The sequence below is a fragment of the Pleuronectes platessa genome, chromosome 3 (genome assembly GCF_947347685.1).
Source record: "Pleuronectes platessa chromosome 3, fPlePla1.1, whole genome shotgun sequence".
NCBI lineage: Eukaryota > Metazoa > Chordata > Actinopteri > Pleuronectiformes > Pleuronectidae > Pleuronectes > Pleuronectes platessa.
In genome coordinates, this window is record NC_070628.1 from 11,636,453 (window position 1) to 11,654,123 (window position 17,671).

The window sequence follows — 17,671 nt, forward strand, 5'->3', positions numbered from 1 at the left end:
AGATGATGTACGACAAATACCATGAGCATTAATAATATGCAGCTCATGTCGACCTGTGTTGGTTCAAAAGAAACAAGTGTTTATTTTCTAGACCAAATTAGCATCAACACAAAAGCAAAGAATTGCACTACAAACTACACAACTTTTGCAATCAACATGTTTTACTAATATGTACAGAGAAATTAGGTCAAAGCTCCTTTATTAAAGAAACATAGCAAGCACAAATCTTTTTTTAAATGACTCAACAGTCCCCTAAAGTAAAGTCCACCACATCTAAATGACATGTTTCTGATATTCCTTTGGAAAATCTTCAAAGCCAGGTCCAATACTTGCTGCTGATATTAAATCTGACATTACTCTTACAGAATAAACTTTGATGGGGGGGGAAAACAAACAAAATATAAAAATCAAAACGCCAAGTTTTTAAACATTAAGATACAATGATACAGAATCATCTAAAACTATAGTACGCAGCCGTTTTCCAGGACACTTCTGTTATTCAGTACTGGGAATACTCTTTAGTATCTAGTTTGGCAACGATTCGCTCCAGCTGTCGTTTAGCTTCACATTGTGGGAAGTTACTCATTTCATAGTACTGCGGGGCAATCTTCACCAGCCTGTAACCAAAGAAAGAGAACCATGTTAGATTATGACCACAGATACCATGTGCTACTTCAGCTCAGTTATATTCATTTATCTTTATGAACATTTATTTATAATAAAACCAGTAAAACTCAACACTCTTACCACTCGGGCTTGATGTCTGAGCAAGTGCGGATGTAGTTCTTGGTGGTGAGGACAAATTCGTTGTAGAGCACCCACTCAGGCTTGTGGTCTAGGACTGTAGATGGGTGCAGTTGGACCACTTGGTTGTCTTTCACTGTGAGGTAATGACCTGTGCGCTCCAAATGAGCCACCTGCAGGACGAGAGAAAACAGACCTCAACAAATCTGACAACAAACATCAGTACTGTAAACTACAGCTGTATATCGGTCTCTGCATTTGTTATACAAATAAGCATTAATATTAAAAGTATTATTTTACAAATTAAACTGATGTGCATATGTCTATACTTCAACAAAAAAAACATATTATAAATTTTCTCTTTAATTCAAGTTATACATGTTTGGTTGTATTAGTATTTCAATTTATTTATAGCTATATATTTATATATATATATATATATATATATATATATATAATACAATTATTGATTTAACTGTAAAACATCAAGGCTCAATACATGTTTTTGTCATAAGGGTTTGATAATGATATCTTAGAAATCAATGCCTAATACTTAAAAAGATCTTATGCATACAAACACCAACACACAGGCAAATATATCATATGGGAATTTTTGTAACCCTTATATCAATAACGGCACCTGTCCCCCAAAATGGTTGGGTTCTATTTTAACCTGACATTGTCAGAGAAATCTTTCAATTCCCCTATTTACAATATAGTTGTAATATAATGACAATCTAGTAAAGCACAGTAATAATGCAAGTACAGTGTGTTATAAGCTGTTAAACAGTATCATTGACATCATCCTGTGAATGTTCACCTGCATGAAGAAGCCGGTGCAGAGCGCCCGGCGGATGTTGATGTAATAATCTCTGCTGGTGAACTCCGTGCTCCGCCGGGGGAGGTTGAAGCGGTCCATGATCCTGGACAGCTGCTGCCGCACGTTGTCAGCAGACATCAGTGAACGGTAGTTGACGAAGTTGTCATAGCACCACTGGTTCGACTCATGGTCTGGAAGATAACATATAAAGCAAGTGATCAGATATTTAGTTCAGCGACAGGTCATTGCACTTCTGTACCAGCAGGGCTCCAGACTACTTACATTGGTTGCACAAAAAATATCCAAAATAAAATAAAATAAAATGACACAAAGGCAAAACAATAATTCAAACAGACTCTCTGGTCTCTGTGAGTGGGAGGGAGGAGAAGCATTATATGTTTACAGTAAACTCAAAGCTGCACTATTTGTTTATATTAACAATGGGTAAAATGTGAAATGCAGAATATTTAAACATGTTAAGACAACATTTATTTACATAATTTGCTCTAAGAAGCAATTTAGTGATATATATTTTTTTATTCCTTCACTTTAAATCACAGTTTCAAGCTACACGCTGGAGCCAACATATCTACCCCTGCCAAGGAGCTTATGTTTTGATCTGCATTTGACTGTCTGTTATTTAGCAGGATTGCTAACTGGCTAGCAGAGGGGTTTTCCTCCTTCATACATCGTTTGCCCCAGAAGTCAGAGCATAGGGCAAAGCCACAGCTAAAGTGGATACGACGCTTTTAAAAAAGGCGACAAAATGGAAGCGTTTTGTTAGCTTGAATTTTTCAGGGGGGAACATTGATGGAAACACTGTGCAAGTACACCGGTGAAAAAACTAATATAACAAAGGGCTAATGGTCTTAATGAAGAACTGTTTCATATTATATCTTTATCATTGCGAGATAGGGCTTTAGCTTATGTTATATTAATCAATGCAAACCTTTCAGTGCCGGGACATGAAAAAACATTTAGACTGTTGCTCACTTTGTTTGAAGGCGTGATAGACGTTGAGCAGCGTCAAGTGGTCTCCGTCGATGTGAGCAAACCTCATCTTGGACTCGTCGGCTGCCTTCTTAGCCTCCGTGGGGCGGACAAAACACTGTGGGACTAAACAAGGTTGGTATGGGCCCCAACAAAGCCGCCCATAGGGATGAGTCACAGATTCACAGAAATAGGGGAGCAAAGCCTATGATGCTAGGGCACTCGACACTGCGTTGGGACAGGGCAGGACCACAAGCTCTATCAAATGGGGCAGCAGTCTTTTCTCATGGTCATTCCCAACTGTACTGGCTATTAGCTGGTAGAGAGGGGGGGTCATTTAACCACATCTGTAAAACAAGAGTTTTCACACAACTACAAAGTGTTAGGGACACAAGCAATGTTTAACTTTCAAGATTCAGAAATCTGACCGAGACACAATGAGGTTGAGACTTTCAGAGAGTAGATCGTGTGTTAAGGCTACACATAACTGTTAAAAATCACATTTGATAATTTGAATGAAAAGAAAATTATGAAATATGACAAATAAAACATTTTAGTGGTTCCTGCCCTATCCACATGCTTTGGTGATGAATCCTCACTCTCTATTCAGTAAACCAGTAAACATACTGTACATTGAGGCTAAATTTAACCCTAAAATTTAAACAAAGTTCCAGATTGATTTACCATTTAGGTTAAGCTGTCCAGAGTTAAATGTATTTGAACCATAACTAAAATTGTGGATTAAAAAAAGGCTTTTAGGTGATAACATGCAATGTTTTGTAAAACATTTGTTGCACAGCTCGTTAATAAACTACAAACTTCACTACTCAAACAAACTCCACATGATGATGGCAAGATGGTCATATTGGTAAATTTGGTTAAACTAGAATTGAGGCTCACACTGGTCTGTGACTCAGTGTGTATTCTCAACGATAATGCCGCACACAAACTAAATTCTATGTGAGACGCTTCGTTTCAACACCGCCAGTGAACAGTAGCGTTTCCATCCCAGAAAGAATGAGCCTACGGAAGGCAAGGGAGATCAGCCCAGTTCTGGGCATTACCTGACAGCATGGCAGTAATGGAAAGGATCTCGTTAGAGCAGTTAAACTCGCAGCTGGCAATGACCATCTTGGCCAGCTGGGGGTCCAGGGGAAACTCGGCCATCATGGATCCCAGCTCCGTCAGGTCACCGTCGTCGTTGAGCGCCGCGAGGTAATTCAGCAGCTCCAGGGCCCTCATCAGGGTTTCAGGGGCTGCGGTTAGAGGGAGGGGACACACAAAAGGTCAGATGGTTCTGCCCAACTACAAACCTCTGCATTGTTAATTTTCCTTTAATGCAGTCTAACAGACCTGGTGGATCCATGAAGTCAAAGTGCACCAGGTCATCAATGCCGAGCTTTTTCAGCTGCAGCACCACAGAGCCCAGGTTGGATCGTAGAATCTCAGGGTATGTGTTATCCTGGAGAGAGATGATCACTGTGTTAAACAAATCTGATAATTCAAATCGGAGAAGATAAATGAAAGAGACATAAAGAAATATATATTTTTTTCTCCCTTCTGTTAATGATGCTGTTGGCTCTCACCTGCATCTCTGTTTTGTAGGCTTTCTCCGTGTAGAGACGGAAAGTCTTTCCTGGACGTGTTCTGCCGGCTCGTCCCGCCCTCTGCTGGGCGGAAGCTTTACTGATGGCTGTGACCAGCAAAGACTCCACTCTGATACGAGGATTGTACACCTGCACACATGGTCACAAGAATATTTAAGTGAAACAGCTGAACAGAGAATTGCAGGTTTTTACAGTGTAACGTTAATAAAAAAGGGGACTGAAAGGACAAGAAAACATCAAAACTTAGTTTTAAAGAATGACTCCAACTATTTTTTAATACAGATTTGATATAGAACAAAGTGCATAAGCTTGAGTAATAATCAGATGAGCAACTCTTAACCCACCTTCTGTTTGGCGAATCCAGGATCAATGACAAACACCACGCCATCGATTGTTAGAGACGTTTCAGCAATGTTTGTTGACACCACGACCTGTGAAGAATCAACAGTCCGTCAGATATCCTCTTTCCAAGTGGTGCAAACAGATGCCTCACGTGAAATCATTCAAAAGGAGTCAAATTGAATTGATTTGAATATAGCTTGTAATTATATCTATATTTCTATGTAATTTCAATTGTACCTTTCTTCCTATTGCACCATTAGGCTTCCTTGGAGGAGGAGGCTCAAAGATCCTCTGCTGTTGCTGTGGAGGCAGCGTTGAATACAGTGGAATGATTTTGATGTCCCCAACTTCAGGTCCAAGGTCATCAACCTCACGCTTGATTCGTTTGCAGGCCTCGTCAATTTCCTGAAAGGAAGTTTTGATTTAATTTTGCTGTTCAAGACGGTGATAATAACAACGTTTCTCACTGGACCAGTAATATCAGCACCACAAGTCTTACCTCTTGACCAGTGAGGAAGAGCAGGCAGTCACCTTCATCTTCCTCGCACATATGAATCTGGATGACAGTGCGGATCGCTGCCTCGAGGTAATCTCGCTCGGGCTCTGGGGTGTAGAAGATCTCCACGGGATGTGTACGTCCAGGAATCGTCAGCAGGGGGCAGTTGTCAAAGTAAATCTGGAACTTCCCAGCATCGAGAGTGGCACTCATGACAATCACCTGTCAACCAAGGAAACCAAGTTTCACAAGTCTGCCAATACATTTCCATATAGAAGTAAATTGAAACTATTGTGTGCCTGGATCAATAGGAAAATATCAAAATATCCTGTTGCAAAACATTCACACAGAAAGGGAATCATTATCCTTGATTCAAAAATGAAGAATACCTTTAGATCTGCTCTTTGACGCACCACCTCCTTGAGTACTCCCATCAGGATGTCTGTGGCCAGAGTTCGCTCGTGGGCCTCGTCCAGAATGATCACACCATAACGCTCCAGCAGGGGGTCATTCATAGCTTCTCTTAGCAACATACCGTCTGTCATGTACCTGAAGAAATATCAAATATGATTTGTTAGATTAAGACAATATGGATTAAAACAAATAAGTAAAGGCTGGTCTTTAGTGGAAATTATGCAATAGCAACCCTGAATCACTTACTTTAGTATGGTCTTGGCAGAGCTACAGTCCTCAAATCGAATAGAGTAACCCACTTCCTGTCCGAGCATGATGTCCATTTCATCTGCCACCCTCTGAGCCACACTCATGGCGGCCACTCTTCTGGGCTGTGTACAGGCCACCGCTCGCTTCGGACCAGGCAAGCCTTTCACCATGTCCACGCACCATTGTGGGATCTGGAGATTGAAGATATTGAAATTATAAAACTTTGAGCATAAACCACAGGAACCTTTTTAATGTACAATACAAATGATACGAGAGATGAGCTTTCCAACCTGTGTCGTCTTCCCAGAGCCAGTCTCTCCGACAAGGACAAAGCTCTGATGGCTTGTGATGATATCGGTAAACCTTTCCTTGTACTCCCACACTGGAAGCTGCAACCTCTTCTTGAGGATCTCATAGAAACGTGGTGTGTGCGGTAGGTTGGTGTATGGATTGATCTGCTGCTGCACCAACAGCTGCTTGAGCGGTATTACGCCTGGCATAGCTGCCGGGATGGTAGGCGGAGCAGCGGCGGGCTTCAGGTCTCTATCCCGGTCTCTGTCCCGATCCCGATCCCTATCTCGGTCCCTGTCCCTGGAGCGGTCCTCACGGTCTCTGTCACGGTCCCGATCTCTCCTGTTCAAACGAGCGCAGCAAGACTTTAAAAACATGTTGCTTCGCAAAGAAATCCAAATGGAAATCTAATTTTCCAATTTGTAAAGGATAACTGACTCAAATGGTCTCTCGCTGCGGTTTTATAATGGTAGAGTTAGTTGGACTTCGGCTGATGTCAAGAAATCAAGTTTGTTTTTAGTCACTTTATTATCATTAAATTTCAGGTCAACGACATGTGAACTTTTTGGAAAAGTGTTTCTGGATGCTATGATCAATTCTATTTAAAAGGCTAAACCTTTTAATGCCATAACTCTCAAAAACAGTGAAAGCATTTCTTATTTCTTTGCTATTCCCTGATATATTGTTGGCCAAACAACTACCTGACTAAAAGGACAGGTTCACATTTTGCATCACTATTAAATCGTACATGTCCTGACATATTCCCTAATGGAGATGATGAGGGACTCAAGTCTGCCCTCTGATTTTGTTTAAAGTTCTGTTATACCAGGCCTGAGCACTCAATAGTATAAAACCTTTTTGCCATTTCTACTGCAGAACATGGAAACAAGGAGAGAGTTTGTGTGAATTAAAGTATGGGAATGATTAACACATTTGCCATTGTGCTGATTTCAGAATATCCATATTACATGATATGCCTGTTTCAAAATGCAGACCTTCCCTGGTGTATTAATGAAAGAAGGAAATGGTTTGTTTGATTTTAATGCCTATAGCTCGGCTACATTTGTTTCTAAATGAATTTCAGATCAACGACACGTGAACTTTTTTGGAAAATTGCGTTTATGGATGCTATTATCAATTCTATTTAAATATCTAAACCTTTTAAATGCCATAACTCTCAAAACGTGAGGCATTTATACTTTTTTTCCCTTTTCTATTACCTGATTTGTGTTGGACATACAACTACCTGATTAAAAGGACAGGTTCAATTTTGTAATCACTCTTAAATCGTACATATACATATACAAGGCCTGAGCACTCAATAGTATAAAACGTTTTGCCATCAACTGCAGAACATGGAAACAAGGAGAGTTTGTGTGAATTAAAAAGTTGGGAATGAAAACACATTTGCCATTGTGCTGAATTCAGAATAACCATATTACAAGAAATGCCTGTTTCAAAATGCAGACCTTCCCTGGTGTATTGATTACAGAAGGAAATGGTTTGTTTAATTGTAATGCTTATAGATAGATAGATAGATAGATAGATAGATACTTTATTAATCCCGTGGGAAATTCAGAAATTATAAATCGGCTACATTTGTTTCTAAATGTTGAAATAAAACCTCAGGATGATCGATTTGCTAATTATTGTTACTGATGCTTCTACTCATGTTTCCTTCACTCTGTTCTTACATTTTCTAAAACAAATAGGTAAAATGCAATATATAATGGTGTCTGTGGGTATATAATGTGCATGACACTACAAAAAAAAAATCATTCTATCAAGTTGTGATAAACTGACAGTAACACTGTAAGATCTCCACTTGTTCGGATCATGTCAGACTGCTTGAGTCTCATATTCATTCAGATTAACTTCTGGATCAAGTTTTTAAGTCCACCCCCCCAACACACACCCACCCACCACTGCATTCAAAGGGATTGTTGTACATGACTGTTTGGACAGGACGATGACAGCAAGCAAATCCTGGATCAACATAAAGACTCATATAAGACACTGGGGATATTGTTGACGAATCTCTTAAAGATCCAATATGTGAGCAAGCTAATGAATATTTAATACAAACGTTGGCTTTTCTGCTTTACCTCTTCTGACTGCCGTTAACTAGCATGCTAGCGTAATGCTTGTGTCAACAGACCTTACTTTAATAACATAGGCGCAGCTGCATTGTCGTTTTAAAAACCAAATACTGTCAATACTGACGTGTGGGTCACACCAGTCGGCTAATTGTTCATGAATGTTGTTAGCACCGCGCTAAATTGAGGTGAGCCGCACGCACGTGTCTCAGCAGTGAGGAGAACGTCAAGGCTACGTTCGTTAGCTCGAGACTTCGTTAGCAACTGCTCACATTGACGTATCATTCTATTCAAGACGATGAAATAAAACAGAGAGATGTGGGGGGGGTGCTAAGAACAAGCGACAGAGCGCAGCTACAACAGTAACACCCGCTGCTACATTGTCTCGGGTCCTAGTAAAGGTTAGCCGGGCTACTAGCATCAGCTAGCAGTGGGCTAGCACCGCAGCGGTGTGGAGCAGCTCTTACCCCTCAGACCTCTTCTTATTGGAGTAGTCATCGCCTAAATCCAGCCGGTGTCTTTTAGACATCTTCACGGGAGGAAAACTGGATTCACTCAAATCAATTAACGCCGACACAATTCCGCCGGGAGATCGATCGGCAGCTAGCTTCCTGATTCCTGCGCGTTCCTGTTTTCCTCTTTTTCACATTAGGTTTTACACGATTCGTTTACCGCCACCTGCTGGTCCGGAGGGTTCATCTCCTTCTCTGAGAGCTCCAGGAGTTTCCCTGGATGTTTATTCCACAGCATCTGAGTTGACATGATTTGATTCATCGCGTCATGTGAGGCTGCCACCATTGGTTCTTATCAAGATCTGTGCATCTGACAATTATTTATTCAATGATCCACTGTCAAAATGAGCCTCATTACACCAAGTTATCAGGTTGAAATGTTTTTTTCTGGCCAACATTTGTTGTTGTTGTTGTTTCCATGAAGAGATTACAATCATTCAATTGGTTGCTTATCACTTTTCTGTTAATCATTAATTTAACCAATTAACCAGCTAATCATTTATACTGATCCATGAGTGCATGTCTTGGAAAATGATGAAACCACCAGGGTCTCAAGGGAGGTTTGTCGGGGCTGATTTGTCATCATTAGATTTCTTTTTTACAGGATAGGGTTAAATTACGTTTTTTACAAAATGCATTCCCAACTCGTACATACTTGTCAAAGGATCAGGCCCATAAAAAAACAAGTTAAAAATTCTGTGGATCAGCTGATCTGCTCCACCCTCAGCAGAGTAACGCCCCCTCACTCTTATACAAGACTTTTATGAAACATATTCAGAGTATAAACTGAGACACGGCTCCAGCAGCAGAGAAACCACAAACACTTCCAGCTTTTCCAGGATCTTTATTTATTTTGTGAAAATGCGTTTACACAGGTAAGTGGACTCTGAACTCAGGGCTTCAGTTTCAACTCTCTTTACAGGATTAGAACGTGTTTTTCTCGTGGTAAAAGCCGTTCGCACACTTCATCTGTTATTCAGCTTATTCTTTCTCATGGAAAAATATAAAGCACTGTTAATATTCCTTTTGTGTGTATCCAGTTTAAATAGCCGTGTCTGTAGAGAGGTAAGTGTGATGTGCCCTGGGACATTTGATCCTTTACAACAGGATGTCAGGTTGGAAAACAGCCCGAGGACATTTTTTCAGGAGATAAACGGATCTGCTGGGTTTTACTTTTACTCCGAGGGCAATATTGCACTCTTTTTGCATACTTTTATCAGAGTATGTTGTAAAGAAATTGAAATTATATAGGAAAATGTTCCTTTTTACTGCGTTAGATACTCCATAGTTTTTCTAGATTCATATTTAACATAAAAACATGCATTAATCCCTTGTTTTCGATATTTGTGTGCTCAGTGTTAAGTCATGCAAGACTTTTTAACTTTCTGTACATTGTTGTTGCTGCTTTTACATAAGTTTTTTAATTTTACACAATGTGCTAATAATTGTAATTGTATTTTTCAGGTCAGAGCATTTGTTGGGGGCTGCTCTGTTTGTTCTGCTGGCTGTCCGTCAACAATGTGTTTCAGCCGACCCTAACATTTTGGCCCCACCAGAGGTCACGATGCAAAATGGCACCATGTATGCAGCCTGCAAACTAAGACCCATCAACTCACTGCCGGACGGCGTGCCCAGAGTGTACGGTCATGTGCTGTTCAAACAGGATCACCCGGACGGAAAACTCAATGTCATCTTCCGGCTCAAAGGTTTCCCCACTGATGTCACTCCAGAGCCGCACAGAGCTGTGCACATCCACCAGTACGGTGACCTGGGCCAGGAATGTAAAGCCGCCGGTGGCCACTACAATCCGAGAGATGAGCATCATCCAAACCACCCGGGGGACTTTGGGAACTTTCAACCCCAGGGAGGAAAAATCCACATGTTAATGGAAATGGAGGCTACGCTGTTCGGAGGGCTGTCCGTGATTGGAAGAGCCGTGGTGGTGCACGAAAAGATGGATGACTTGGGCCTCGGTGGAGACGAGGGCAGCCTGCTGAATGGAAACGCAGGTCGGAGGATTGGTTGTTGTGTTATTGGGATTTACCCAGCCACTCTGTGGAATATGTATCACGAGCAGCTTCAAAACAATCTGCTGAGGGGGAATTAGTGCCGCAGTCACGGTACATAGTGTAAATCATTTCACAGATTTTGCCTTTGTGTTGTATTCTGTGTCTGATTATCAAATGTACTGAAAACGACAATATTCTTATGTCAATGCCATACAATTTTGGTTGGAACAACACTTTTGATGGATTGAAAATAAATAAGATAGAGAAATTCATGGTTCCCAGAGGATGTATAATTATTTGGTTTGTTTATTGACTTTTCTCAGTTAGATTCCTTTTATAAAACCTCACATAAGAGGCTGTTTTACATACTGTTACATACTGGGCCTATACTTCCTGGATGTCATGTGACACAATCCCCTACATTTGCATAATACAACCCTTGTGGTTAGTCTCACCCCCCGAAAAGAGCCAGATAAAGAGAGGAGGATGACATTTCCTGTTACACTGGAGGCTGTTGACCAATCACAATGGAGTGGACCAGCTGGTTAGTCATGCAATGGACACTGAGGAAAGTGATTCGTTTTCTGACTAAACCTAAACATTAAAAATGTGAAATAATATAATATGTCTCCTTTAAACTATATTTACAGAGAACACAATATATCAAATCCTATATTCTATAATATCTCATTTGTATTGCATAAAAAACTGTTTTCCCAAAAGCAGTAGTTTAAAATTGTTTATTTTCCACAAATATATGATTTAATTGTTCACATTTAACACGTATACGATACACAAAAGCACAGGTGAGACATTAGTGCTGGTAATCTACGTGGCTCCAGTGTGTAACACCAGAATTGTTTCTATTATGTTTGAGTGACTTGAAATAAATGGCCGATGAATCAATAACATCGGGCTTTTTTTAAAAAAAATCAATGGTAAAGAATGGACCGAGGTGGAAACCGACAACTTTCTGATGAAGATCAGCCCATAGCAGGAATGTTTGTCTTTCTTCAGGAAACTGAAACATATTACATTCTCCTTCTCTGGTGTTTGAATCCAGACTCTGAGTCTGAAGAGCTGAGCTGATCCACAGTGAGGCTGACATTTTTTAATCATATGAAGACAATTCTAATTCTCCACGCCTCATCGACAGTCCTTGTTTACTTCTTCACAGATCCTCCACTTTACGCCTCTGACACAGTTTGTTCAGCTTGTGCCAACATTTTTGGGAAAAAATATTTTCCTGTGTCAACACAAGAAGTCCACTGAGAATAAAGGGAGGTCCGGAAAGAACTGGTCTTATACAAGCTGTGTGCAGAAGGACATGACTTAGCTTCCAGAGATCTGACCTCAAAACAAGTTTTTGGATAAAATCCCACATCCTTGCCTAACCTCACTAATTCCCCGGCTAAATCTCTTGAGCCCAGGCTCTTGTGGAAATCTGTCCTGGAAGAGTTCAGCGCATTACAGCAGCATTTTAATGTCCCCAGTCTTGAAAATGAGGCGTTTAAGACTCACATTGGGTCGTTCACATTCTGTTGGTCATGTAGTATAATTCATCAGGTTCAACGGTTTGAATACATGAAAGCACAAGTAGTATAATCACTTATTTCTTAGGCTTGATTAACATTCTTGGGGATATAATATCAATGGAAGTGTTGTGATAACTGTGTGAACACATTTCTTTTCTACAAACATCTTTAGAGGAAAGAGAGAAACATAAAGTGATGTAATCAGGACTGTAGACAACCATGAACTTTCATGCATGGGCCACTGACAACACAATCATAGACAGTCTGTTCAGCCTATCAGCTAAATTATCCTTTGTAATCCTCATTATTAATACAAAATAAATTAAGTATCATTACATTATAAATGAATCTTCAGTAATTACCGTTGTTACATTTTCTCCTGATGCTGTGCAATCTGTAAGCGGCTCCTGGAAGACGTCAGACTTCCTGACCGACACAGACCTCAGTCTCATCTGAAAGCTCTGCCTGCTGGTTTGGCTCGGCGACGTCCTGCTGCTTCTCACCAGCGGCCGCGGAGGACGAAGCAACGTCAATGTCTTCCTCTGTGATAACACACTCAGCTTCGACAGTTTCAGCTTCATCCGACTCTCCTCCGCCTGTCGGGTCGGAGTCGGGTAAATTCAGTTGTGTGTCGTGGTCTGACGGACGAGGTGCGTTCACCTCCGTCACAGAGGGAAGGGGATCGCTCAGTAAATCCTCTTCCTGTGTTAAAGCAGCTAAATCCACAGCGATCTGTGTGTCATTGTTTGGATTTTCCATCTGAGGGCTGGCCGGCTCTTCATCATCCGACTGGTGCGAAGGCTTCTGTGGGGACGTCTCCTCGCTGGACGGCAGCAGCGGTGCCTCTTCATGAAAATCAGATGCTTCGGGTATTTCACTTTCTTGGACTTGAACTTCTGGGGAGATCTGCTGCATGGCAGGTTTGTCTTCGGGTCCTTTATCAGCTGTGAGTGTGGACAGAAGAAGAACATTCAGGAAATAAAGTTTTAGTACAGATGGATAAAGATTGTGTGAAGGCCCCTCTCTGAGGAGGTCTCTCGCTGCCGGGGCCTGATGGGAGTTTGGTGCTCAGGAAGATTCACCTCACCTGATCTGACACTTCATAAACTATAAACATCTACAAACGTCTATAAATCTATATTTTCATTTTTATTTCTTTAAATGACCTTATTCTTAGTAAAAACTCATGTGTGGTCTTCCCTCAGTTGTCCAGCCTTGATCTGGCCTGTGAACTGTCTACTCACCTTCCTGTGCAGGAGACTGTGGTGACTCTGTCGGCTGAGGGTTCATGATGACGGCCTCTTTTCCTCCTGTCAGTACAATGTATGACACTGAGTTAGCTCCTGTATGACAGTTCTCAAACATGTTGTCATCTGTATACGAATATCTGATGCGGTTCAATTGGATGTAGAGGAGTAAATTGAATGCAACACAGATGAGACGTGAGGGACGATAAAGATGAAGATTTAAGAGGTTGAAAGTTAATAGAAGAACATACCACCAAAAATTCCCAGAGACACATTATAAGTCAGGCCTTCAGGAAGCCAGAAGCAGAAGGCCAAAGAAAATGATAACACAGATGAATTATTGTACAGAATATTTACATATGTGTATTTATTTAATAGTCTTAATATATTAAGACTATTATATATCCACCTGGCAGGCTCCATAATCCCGACATCTCAAGTGCTTTAAGTTTCTTCTCCAGCTCCGCTACTCGATTTCCAAGAATCCTAATGAAGGAAAAATTCCACCAATCATTCAAGTTATTTATTCATATACAAATTAGAACCTCAAAAAGAATGTTTTACTCTAGCCTCAAGATGAAATTGATGCTAGTCGATATCAGTACTTATTGATTTGCCGCTGGTGCTGAATGACCATGTTCTTCTCATGGATGGTTTCCAGCAGAGCTGTGGCCAGAGACTTGAGGTCTGAGATGGACTGAGGAGTCACCGGCAAACTGCAGCCGTTTTCTTCAGAGAGCAACAATTCCTTCACTGCACACACACACACACACATCAGTGACAGTTCAGCTACACTTTTGTAACGCATTCAAACTGCAGTAAGATAGTTTTAAACCTTATGATCCTCTGACCTTGTTTGGCAGAGAGCACTCCTGTCAGAGCGCTGCTGTTGGCTTTGCCTCCGATTGTAGAGTTTTTCCGACACTCCAGGGCGCTCTGAGATCAAGGAAGTATTGATTATTGAGCATATGTAGAAGCTAAGGAAAAAATTACCCCTTTAAAAAGGATTTTATTTAAATGCAGCTACCTTGTACTTCATCAGATTTGTTTTGAGCAAGTTGACCTCCTTCTGCAGTTGAGTGAGGCGTTCATGCAAATACCTGGAACAAATGTTTCAATATCAACATTAATCAGAAATCATTGGAGTTCTATCACCAGTCCGCTCACACATTAAGTTATGATTGAATCAAATCTAATTGAACTAGTCAAGTATCACTGGGATAACACAGTGTCCGACCTGGAGATTGTTCCTGTGGACACTGCTATACTCTCTTAGTCCAAAAATTACACAAATACTCAAATAACATACATAACGTATAAAAGTAAAAGGTGTAACAAACCTGTTCTCCATGCAGAGTGCATCAATGTCGAGGAACCGAATCTCATCATTTCCCACGATGTGGTTCATTTCCACATTGAGACGATGAGCCTTCTGCTGGAACACGTCTCTCTCTGCTCGCACGTCCTGCAGCTCGTCAGTGAGCGACTTCACACTGAGCTCCAGCACCTCGTTCTAGAGCGACACAAAAATTAACACATCTACACAGAGCTCGGTACATCCTGGCTCCATGTTTAATATTTTGTTTTGAGCTGGACACACGAGCAGATGTGTTAAAAAAGTATTTGCTAAAATCGAAATTATGGAAAACGCAGTTTGATGATTCTTTAAACAACACCAAATACATTTTATTTATTCTTTACTAGCTTGGATTATAATGGAATATAAACAAAAGGATCAAAGATTTATTACATCAGAATTCAAAGAAATCAACTGTCCTGAGCCTGCAGATCTGTTCTTTGAGTATCTTGTGCGTATCTTTTCTCTTAACTTTTAGCAACAGAGACAATAATACCGTCCTAGCGTTGCAGTATATCAAATCATATCCCGGAATTATTCTGATTAAAAACCAAAGAGATGAGAGCGATCAGCGCAGCGAGCCTCAGTCGTCACCTGTTCTCTGGCTCTTTCTAACTGCTGGACCAGATCCTCTCGCTCGTGTGCGGGGAAGTGTCGAGCTCCGACCTCCTCGTCTCCCAGCCTCTGTTTGGTGATGGTCATTCGGAGGAGCTGCAGGAACAAGAAACACACAAACGGCCTTTTTACTTCATGACTGCAAGTGATTCATAACTGGATATGCTAGAGATGTATTCAGGAGTAAAAAAGAGACAGTGAAATAAACTAATATTATAAACTAATTTGATAGGGCCTGGTACCTTGTTATCTCCCTGAGATTCCACCAGTCGCTGTTTCAGCTCCTTCACCTCCTCAGAGAGCTGATGACTTTTCTCTCTGGAATCCGTGAGTAACTGAGCTAAATTCACCTGAAGAAGATGAAGACATGATGTCACGTTAGATCAAAAACTTCAGGGTTTGTCCAGATGCTGGATTCAATGTCCAGGGAGGCAGGGCTGATAGTCACAAGTGTCATAATTGGGTTTTAGGCTAAAAAATAAAGAGTAGATCAATGATCATTACTGACGCCGAAAAAATACTGTTGAAGTACCAGTTTGTATTTCTATTAGACAGTGATGTACAAAGAAAATCACTCACTTGATTTCTTTTCTCAGGAGGCAGAGAGAGATCTCCATCCTATCAGTTATAGAAATAAAGACACTGTCAGTAAATGTAACATATTTACAATTCAATAGTGGACAATTGACGTTTTGCTGCCATGAGCCCACAGATGATAGCTGAGCACAGAAGTCTTACGATGAGCTCTCGGTACTTCTTCTTGAGGCCCTGGTGCCGCTCGCGGAGCTGGTTGGCCATCAGCTTGTACTGGTCCCTCTCCTGCTGACACGTGTCCAGCTCCTTCGACAGGATCAGGAGCGCCTCTTTCTTGCTCTCCAGTTTACGCTTGCAAATTACAAACTGCACGAGGGAACAGATGTTAAAGGTCCTGATATGTGAACAGTGAATGATTAGACTAAAACCAGAGAAACAATAAGCATGGCATTAGGTGTATTAGATCCCCTGCAGGTGATGTTTGTCATGCCGTCTGTTGAGGTCGAGATCCATGTTGTATTCTAATCCTTTATCTTAGTACAAGTACATAAGTCATGTCAGCAGAATAATAATTGTAACTTTTGCAAATACTCTCTTGTGTTTATATATGATGCAAGTTGTACTATGCAAAGTATTGATTATTATTATTAGACGATTATTATCATGATTAATTTAATAGGTGGATTTTTTTTAAGAAACTTTAAAAACACCCAGTGATGAAAATTCCTTTTTACTTTATGGAAAACAAAGGAAACCAGGAATACACACATCTGAGAAACCAGGGCAATATTTGAGTAAAACTACTTTCCACAGCAGTCATCTGTGGATTGTGTTATTAATGCACTAAAAATAATGTATTGCCAATACTCCTACAGTGTGGTGCATGTTGTTTTGTATCAGACTCTCTATTCTGCAGGTGCAGGAAACAGGAAAAACCCACTTCCTTGTGTACATAGCTCACACATAGAGAGAAAAACTGATGTTTGCTCAATCTAACCTGGATATTACATTTTATACTCGCAGAGAATATACAGATAGATGATTGTGGTTGTATATTTGTGTTGCATGTACATGATCAGAGCGGGTTACAGTGGGAATAACCTCAGTGCTCCAGTCTCACCTCGTTGATCAGCCCCTGCCAGTCACCCTCACTCCTCCTTGACGGATCCATGCTCCCAGTCACAGAGATAACAATCACGATAACGATAAATAAATAATAACGAGTAAATAAAAGCACGAGGTGAGTTTCAGATCAAACCATCCCCATGTTGGCTCGTGTTGTGTTCAGGGACCTTTTGCATCATCATAAACGGATTATCAGACAACCTGCATCACTTCCGGGCCCTGTGACGTCACGGAGGCGTCACGATGCGTTTATAGACCCTCGTAAAACTGGGAACAACCCAAATTTGTGTGGAACTCTCATTGTCCCAACGTTAACTGACAAGCAACATGGCTTATCCCATGTATATTTGCTATTGACAACAAAATGAGAGAAGTTAGCTGTAAAAGAACCTAATGAATAATATCCATCCCAGCAACTAATAATAATATTTAGGGATACAAATGTGAATTCTATGAAACCTAAGGAGATACGACTAACTGCTGTTTCATGAAGGTCAATACACACACAGCAGGCTTCTAGAAAAGTGTATTGGATAGGCACACAAAACAAATTAAATGAGAAGGTAAAGATGTTTCATTTTATTATAAGACTAATATTCTGAAAGTTCTGCTTAGTATGAATTTATTCATTTTAATTGGAAAATTGCACATACATAAAGTTCTCAAGGTCTCGCCCATCTTGTGAATC

At 40.7% G+C, this 17,671-nt stretch overlaps 3 protein-coding genes across 6 annotated transcripts; 1 reads left to right on the plus strand and 2 right to left on the minus strand.

The window, feature by feature from the left end:
* Nucleotides 1-58: 58 nt before the first annotated feature.
* Nucleotides 59-8,715, minus strand: LOC128434028 (ATP-dependent RNA helicase DHX15). The gene is made up of 14 exons (XM_053417830.1): nucleotides 8,517-8,715; nucleotides 5,953-6,295; nucleotides 5,660-5,853; nucleotides 5,389-5,548; nucleotides 5,003-5,221; nucleotides 4,741-4,908; nucleotides 4,506-4,592; nucleotides 4,141-4,290; nucleotides 3,908-4,016; nucleotides 3,619-3,810; nucleotides 2,558-2,680; nucleotides 1,565-1,755; nucleotides 748-917; nucleotides 59-617 (listed from the first exon to the last, which is right to left on the minus strand). Exons 1-14 carry the CDS (start codon nucleotides 8,576-8,578, stop codon nucleotides 500-502), a joined length of 2,286 nt encoding a protein of 761 aa, XP_053273805.1. The 5' UTR covers nucleotides 8,579-8,715; the 3' UTR covers nucleotides 59-499.
* Nucleotides 7,879-10,842, plus strand: LOC128434076 (extracellular superoxide dismutase [Cu-Zn]). Of its 4 annotated transcripts, none has more exons than XM_053417835.1 (2): nucleotides 7,879-8,008; nucleotides 10,026-10,842. In XM_053417835.1, coding segments are annotated over exons 1-2 (645 nt in total). In that variant the 5' UTR covers nucleotides 7,879-8,006; the 3' UTR covers nucleotides 10,669-10,842. The 4 variants fall into 4 exon arrangements, with proteins under 4 accessions (XP_053273810.1, XP_053273809.1, XP_053273812.1 ...); XM_053417834.1 differs by lacking the exon at nucleotides 7,879-8,008 and adding an exon at nucleotides 9,262-9,436; XM_053417837.1 differs by lacking the exon at nucleotides 7,879-8,008 and adding an exon at nucleotides 9,460-9,506.
* Nucleotides 10,843-11,295: 453 nt separating this feature from the next.
* LOC128434044 (coiled-coil domain-containing protein 149) lies at nucleotides 11,296-17,203 on the minus strand. Its single transcript, XM_053417831.1, has 12 exons — nucleotides 16,979-17,203; nucleotides 16,063-16,224; nucleotides 15,904-15,942; nucleotides 15,567-15,674; nucleotides 15,304-15,420; nucleotides 14,693-14,865; nucleotides 14,380-14,452; nucleotides 14,204-14,288; nucleotides 13,958-14,105; nucleotides 13,762-13,838; nucleotides 13,350-13,415; nucleotides 11,296-13,049 (listed from the first exon to the last, which is right to left on the minus strand). Exons 1-12 carry the CDS (start codon nucleotides 17,027-17,029, stop codon nucleotides 12,523-12,525), a joined length of 1,626 nt encoding a protein of 541 aa, XP_053273806.1. The 5' UTR covers nucleotides 17,030-17,203; the 3' UTR covers nucleotides 11,296-12,522.
* Between the last annotated feature and the right edge of the window lie 468 nt (nucleotides 17,204-17,671).